General features: G+C 55.2%; 1 protein-coding gene across 1 annotated transcript in view; it reads right to left on the minus strand.

The window, feature by feature from the left end:
- Positions 1-1,293: 1,293 nt before the first annotated feature.
- MGMT (O-6-methylguanine-DNA methyltransferase) overlaps positions 1,294-7,003 on the minus strand; it is a 44,600-nt gene continuing 38,890 nt past the window's right edge. Inside the window, exons 4-8 of the mRNA XM_006880125.1 lie at positions 3,899-4,069; positions 2,600-2,668; positions 1,990-2,099; positions 1,465-1,514; positions 1,294-1,403 (exon numbers count right to left, since the gene is read on the minus strand). Coding sequence (XP_006880187.1) covers positions 1,294-1,403; positions 1,465-1,514; positions 1,990-2,099; positions 2,600-2,668; positions 3,899-4,069 — 510 coding nt within the window. The remainder of the gene's footprint in view (positions 1,404-1,464; positions 1,515-1,989; positions 2,100-2,599; positions 2,669-3,898; positions 4,070-7,003) is intronic.

Here is a 7,003-nt window from a genome sequence, read left to right on the forward strand (position 1 = left end):
TCAAGTTTCTCCTTGTAGGCTAGGATTTTGAAGCTCTGTTTCACATACTTTGGTCACATGGCCAGGAGGGACTGATCCTTGGAGAAGGACTTCATGCTTGGAAGGGTGGAGGGACAGACAGAGCAGGAGAGGAAGACCCCAGATGAGATGGATTGATACAGTCACTGGAACAATGGGGGTAGGTGTGCTGGAGTCAGTGAGACTGGCTTTGGACAGGGCAGGCTTTAAAGCTGTTGTACAGAGCTATGAGCTGTATGTGACTCGATGGCATACAACAACAACAATGTAAAAATTATATTTTTTTAAAAAGAAAACATTTACCACATGGAATGTCTATGTTTAGCTTTTTGAAAATGCCAAACTGTCTTCCAGAGTGGTTGTTATCTTTTTGCAATCCCACCAAAAGTGTACGAGAGTTTCTCTCTGTACTCTTCAACACTTATTACTTGCTGTCCTTTTAAACTTTGCCACTGCTCCCAAGATGAGGTGGTATCTCAATGTGTTGTGCTCCTCGTGCTGTCCGGGATGCCCAGGACCTGAACAGGCAGCTTCTGGAGAAGGTTCTGGAGGGACTGGCAAGTTTTCTTTACTGGCCCCTTGGAAGGCTCCGGCAGCACCAGCACCCTCCCGGGTCAGCATCCGTCTCAGCTACTGTCCACGTGGAATTTCTGCTGGTGGCTTCTTTCAGCGGAAAACACATTAACAAGAAACTTTAAAGACTCGTTAGCCACATCCTCTCATCAGTCAGAGCCCTGTCAGACGGGGCCAGCCCGTCAATTTTCACCTCCTTGTCCAGCGGCCACTTCCCACCTCCCCTCCTCCTGTGGCAGTCCCCAGCTGAGCAGCCCCAGGTGACACTGGCCAGACCTCCTCTGTCTGTCGGCGGCCAGAGCCAAGGGGCCCGAGATGGCTGGAGCCCCGGATTCTTCAGAGCCGGCAGTCTCCAGACGTAGGGTCTGGCTGCCAAGTACTCTCCTCGCTCCTCGCAGGCAGGCAGACAGACAGACAGATGGACAGACAGACAGACAGGGTGGCTATGGCCCACTGGAATCAGAATGTCCTTCAAGCCGACGAGAAAACCGGGTAGCAACTTCAGCTCCTTCAGTGTAAACTTCTAACCAAACGCCCTTGAGCAGGGACAGGCTGCACGTGTCCACACCGGCAGGAGGGACTCTGAGGGCCCTCCCTGGATGGCCTCCCTGAAGGACAACCACCAGCACGTGCGCAAGCTTGACTCCGCAGACTCGGCACGGAGGGCAGGAGCTCGGTTCCCCAGGAAAACCCTCGTTGGAGTCACAACACAGCTCCTTGCAGCTGCGTCCTGTAGTCCGTCCACATCCGGGCCAGTGACCGCACGGCCGTACGCAGCCACAGGAGTGGGGAGTTTACTGTGGGCTTTTCTTCTAATGGGGAGAGAGTCCGGTAGGAGAGGGGGGACCCCGGGCAGCAGGTGGCCCCTCGTACTCAAGGGTGTCTTGTTCTTGTTCACCATGAGTTCGTTCTGCTGGTTGTCGCTGGAAGTGGCAAGGTCATGTGAGGGGGTGGCTGGCCTGGTCATCTGTTGGCTGCAGGGACCTTCCCCAGTGGGCCTGTGCGCCACAGGCTGGCTGGGACATGGTGGAGAGGACGTGTGGTCCCCAGAGAAGAACACAGCTTCTGGCCACCACGATGCTTGTTTCCTTGCACCCCCATCCCTCTTTACTTTGTGGCCTGGGCTGCAGTCTTTCACTGGAGGCCACTGGCTGACCCTCAGGCTCATGTCTGTGAGACCTAATCCATACTGGGCACAGCTGGCCAGCAGAGGGGACAGGGTGCCCCTAAGGCTAGGGAGCACTTGGGGACAGAAGCAGGCACCCACAAGGCCCACACAGGCCCAGACCAGAGGTGTGTCCCCTGACCTCCCTGATGGGATCTCAGTGTCTGATCTCAGGGAACGCTGAAGATGAAGCAGTGACCTGTGACCCTGCTCTGTGTGGGGATGCAGCTCACCAGGATGTGCCCCTGTCAGAATGACCAGGAGGGCGGCCCAGGCCAGGGTGTGGTGGACACACCCAGAGCTTGAGATCTCCTGCCCTGGCTGCCTGGGGTATAGGGTGCCCCTGTGGGTGGGGACACAGCACTGGACAACCAGAGCCACATCAGGGAGACTGCCCCATCCATCTCTAGGATAGCCAGTGCCCACCCTGAGATCCAGTGAAAAGGCCTCCAGACTGCAGAGGCAGGAGGAGGGGTTTCTGATGGTCAGCTCTGCGCTGGAGTGCCCTCTATTGGGGACCACGCACAGAAAGGACACTCGACCGCAGGAGCCACACCTCATCCTCCATTCAGGAGAGTCTGCTCTAGACTCTGGACTGTGGGGACAGAGGACCGCTGGGATGGGGCAGACACCCGCTAGCATGTACCCCTAGGCTGGGCTTGTCTTCTCACACGGACGTCGTAACAGAGGTGCTGTCCATGGGTCTGCTGATGACAAGTCCACAAGCCAGGAGTGCTGGGAGGAATGACCAGAGCTGGCGAGTCCTGTGTGGTGCACATGTGAGCTCCTGCGGACAAGGTGTGGGCTGTGTGCACACGTGTGGAGTGGGGTGTCTGAGCACACCTGTATGGAGTCCGTGTGGGCCGTGTGCACATGAATGATGGGGGTGTGGACCATCTTCGTGTGCAGTGTCTGTGTGGGCCGTGTGCACATGTATGGTAGGGGTGCGACCGTGTGCATGTGTATGGAGTCTGTGTGGGCTGTGTGCACATATATGACAGGGGTGTGGACATCTGCATGTGTATGGAGTCTGTGTGGGCCGTGTGCACACGTATGGTGGGGGTGTGGACCGTCTGCGTGTGCACGGCGTCTGTGTGGGCCGTGTGCACACGTATGGTGGGGGTGTGGGGGTGTGCAGTTGCAGGCAGTGTGGGACCCATGGCGCTGAGACGCCATGTGCTATGATAAATGGAGAAGGCAGGCTTAGAAGACCTGGGCCAATGCTGCACCCCTCTTTCTGAGGGCAGAGAGATCCAGAATTTATCTGGCCACTCTGAGGAAGAGCACGCGATCCTGCCCTGCAGCTGCGTCCTGGCGACGTGAGCACTGAGATCCAGCAGCACAGCCATCACAAGGCTGCGTTTTCATCCCAGGTTTCTGACATCCACACACTCGGCCTTCCTTTGCTTACAGGTGCCAGGAACCCCCGAAAGACACAGCCTTCTCCGGCACAGTGGGGTGTAGTTTACCTCCTCACGCATCACGTGCTCTATCTGCTTTAGCCGCACACCTGGCTACACGTTCCCTCTCACTTTCTGGATACAGTTAATTACCAGGCTGATGTGACAGTGACATAATGAGGTGTCCCGGCTCAGGGCAGGTGTGTGGGGAAGGTCTCCTAAGCCCCCAGCCAGGAGCAATCAGGGGCAGCATGTGCTGTGGGGCCCCACCCTCCAGGGCCTGTGGCCTCAGGATCAGGCAGGAGGGAGGGCACCTGTGCGCGGTGGGGCCTGTATGTCTCCCACCTGTGGCTCTGAATGGTCACATCACAGAGTGAGGGTGGGCTTGGCTGAGCAGCCTCGGCAGACGGCACCATCGAGCATGTTCGAGTACGTGTGTCTACCTGGCACTCTGGCTACGTTCTCCTCAGTCAACACACCCCAAGTGGACTGGCCTTGCATGAGCTTGTGTGCCCCTGCTGGGCATCTTTGAATTAGTTCTGATTCTTAGTGACCCAAGAGTGCCCCGTATGCTCCCTGGCTGTCATGTTCCGGGGCAGGTGCCTGGTCTCTCTCCCATGGACGGTGCACGCACACAAAGGAGGTCGACAGTGGCGTGTTCAGGACAGAGCTTTAATGTGGCCCCAGCATCATGGCCATTTGGACATTATCCCTGCTGCACACACTTGGCCTTGGCTGTTACCTCCCAGTGCCCGACGTCTGGCTTCGGGGGCACCTGCGCCTCCACCTGGCTGGTCCCCAGCTGGGCCCCCTCATGGGACAGCAGCCACTGCTTTACCGTCAGGCCTCCGGAGTAGCCACCAAAGGTGCCCCTGCTGCTGATGACACGGTGACACGGGATGAGGATGGGGACCTGGAAGACAGAGCAACTGTCATCAAGCTGGACACAGCACCTGTACTGGGCGGTGCAGGGCCCTGAGAACTGCCAGCAACTCTTGGGCTTGGGTGCCTGGTCTTGGGGTCAATATGAGACACGCGCATGCAATTGACCAGCATTCCCGAGCTGTATGTCTGAGGTAAGCCTGTTAAAAGCACCCCTCCTGACCATGTCTGACCAGCACCCCTGGACAGTGGGACCACTGACCACACATCATAGCTGACCAGGCTGTGAACCTGGGGAGGACTAGGCACAGACCCTGGGCCCCAGGGGAGCTGGCCAGGTGCCTGTCTCTTGGCATCTCTGTACTTTCTGGGTGAGGGAAGTGGGCCCTAGGGAAAGGTGTGAAGAAACCTTCCAGAGAATTCATTTTACCAGGGATGTGGAGGAGGAAAACTCACGTCATTTGGTGGAAAATGGTAAAATTCACACACAAAATCTGAAATGACATGCATGTGTAAGTTTTGATTCATAGCTGAGATTCCCAAACATGAAGGAGGAAGATCTGATGGGACCTTTGGAGAACTTTGAGAAGGTCAGTACCACCAGTGTCTCCAAATAAAGTTATGTTGGAGCTCTGACTGCTCCTTTGTTGACGTACAAATGAGCAGTATATTTACAACTGTGGCCCTGAAACAGACACTATGTGGTCCCAAGAGCCTGAGATATTTACCGTGTAGCTGTCACCGGTCGCTGTGGGGACACTAGGGACCCACTGGGCACAGTCATGCCATGTCCACACCTCTACCTCTTATCAGAACAAAGCTCACATTCTTGCACACCTATTCCCTGTCACGTTGGCTCAGAACTCAGGAGGGAGCAACAGTAGGGTATGGCCCTGTCTCCCTGGGAGGCTCAGCAGGCACCCCGTTTGTCAGGGGGGCTCAGCTCCAGGTTTGTTCACTTAGGGGGTGCACCATGTGGCCCTAGTGCAGGAGTCTGTGGCTTGATGGCTGTTGTGAGAAGAGGTGCAGCCAGAATGCTCCTTGGAGGCAAGGACTGTGGAGCAGCTTCTCACATATTTTGGGCATATCATCGGGAAAAGACATCATGCTGGGGAAAAAGGAGGGTCAGTGAAGGAGAAGATGACCCTTCGTGATATGGACTGGCACAGTGGCTGCCACAGCGGGACTGAGTAATCCGAGATGAGGACGGCACAGGAAGGACAGGGCTCAGAGCTGCTGTTCACAGGGTCTCTGTGAGTCACAGCTGACACAACAGTACTTGATGACAAGAGCATTGTGAGTGGCCCCAGAACCGAGAGATTTCTCCAGAGCTCAGTCTGTGACCTTCTTTTCCTTAGTGCTTTCCCTCTTCACTGAGCCCTGGCAGGTGGGTGACACATTTCATCACTGCCCAGGCCCCACGTGGCTACTCCATGGATGACGTCCACGCACTGGCCGCAGGCATAGTCACAGCTCAGAAGTGGGTGCAGAGTGACCTGGCAGGACCTGGCTCCCACCCGCCTTGTCCCACTCTGCAGAATGTGCCCATGTCTGAGAGCCGTGAGGTCTCATCTCTAGGTTGTCCCTGCCCCCAGGTCTGGTCCCTGATGCCTGGACATGTGTGATGAGTCAGTGAGCCAGTGACACTACACGCCACACCCGCCACCGTGGAGTGGTGGTGCCCGCCCTGAAGTGCCTCACTGCCCTATCCCCTGTGTCCTCCAGCCTCAGGCTGCCCAGGTGGCCGCTTTGCATAGCTGCTCAGGTTCAGGCTGTGGCAGCCACTGCCCTCGCCACGGGCACCACCGTCCTCACCAGGAGGAGATGGGGGCTCAGCTGGTGAGGGCAGATAATCTGGCTCAGGAGGTGGAACTCCGACTTTGCTCACAGCACAGAAGCCTGTGAGGATGAGGGCCATGTTGTTGAAGAACATTCTAGCAAGTGTCAGTGCAGTGACAGTGACAAGGTGATGAGGGCCACCATGAGCACAGTGACGGTCAAGATGACAGTGGTAACTGGATGATGGTAGAGCTGATGGTAACGATGGTGATGATGCCAGTGGTGATGGTGACGGTGAGGCTGCTGCTGCTACTGGTGATGACGGAGATACGATAGTGGGGGTGGTGGTAACAGTGTGACAATGTCCACGTGGTGACAGTGAAGGCGGTGATGATCACGATGATATTGGTGGTGATGGTCATGATGGTGAAAGTGCGGCTGATGGTGATGATGGTAGTACTTATGTAACAGTGATGATAGCCTGACGATGGTGAAGACAGTGATGGTGACGATAATGGCAATGATTACAGTCATCAGGATGGGAAAGGTGATGAAAGAGTGATGGTGATGATGGTATGATGATGGTGATTGTCATGATGGCGGTGATGGTGATGAAGATGTTACGAGAATGGTGGTGATGTTGATAGTGGTGATGATGGTGGTGGTGGTGATGGTGGTGAGTGATAGAGGTGATGGTGGTGATACTGATAGTGGTGATGGCAGTGATGACGATTACGGTGCTGATGGTGGTGATATTGATAATGATGTGATGATTATGACGATGGTGGTGGCGATAGTGATGATGGTGGTGGTGATGATAGTGAAGATGATTATGACGATGGTGGTGATGATGATGATGGTGGTGATGTTGATTATGGTGATGGTGATGATTATGGTGATGGTGGTGGTGGTGGTGATAGTGATGATGGCAGTGATGATGATTATGGTGGTGATGATGGTGGTGATGTTGATAGCAATGATGGTGATGATGATTATGGTGATGGTGATGATTATGATGACAGTGGTGATGTTGATAGCGGTGACAGTGGTGATACTGATAGTGGTGATGGCAGTGATGATGATTACAATGGTGGTGGTGGTGGAGGTGGTGATGATAGCGATGATGGTGGTGATGATGATGATGATGGTGGTGATGATGATGGTTATGATGATGGTGATGATGATG

Source organism: Elephantulus edwardii, unplaced genomic scaffold, assembly GCF_000299155.1.
Source record: "Elephantulus edwardii isolate Elephantulus edwardi_28Jun2011 unplaced genomic scaffold, EleEdw1.0 scaffold00006, whole genome shotgun sequence".
Lineage (NCBI taxonomy): Eukaryota > Metazoa > Chordata > Mammalia > Macroscelidea > Macroscelididae > Elephantulus > Elephantulus edwardii.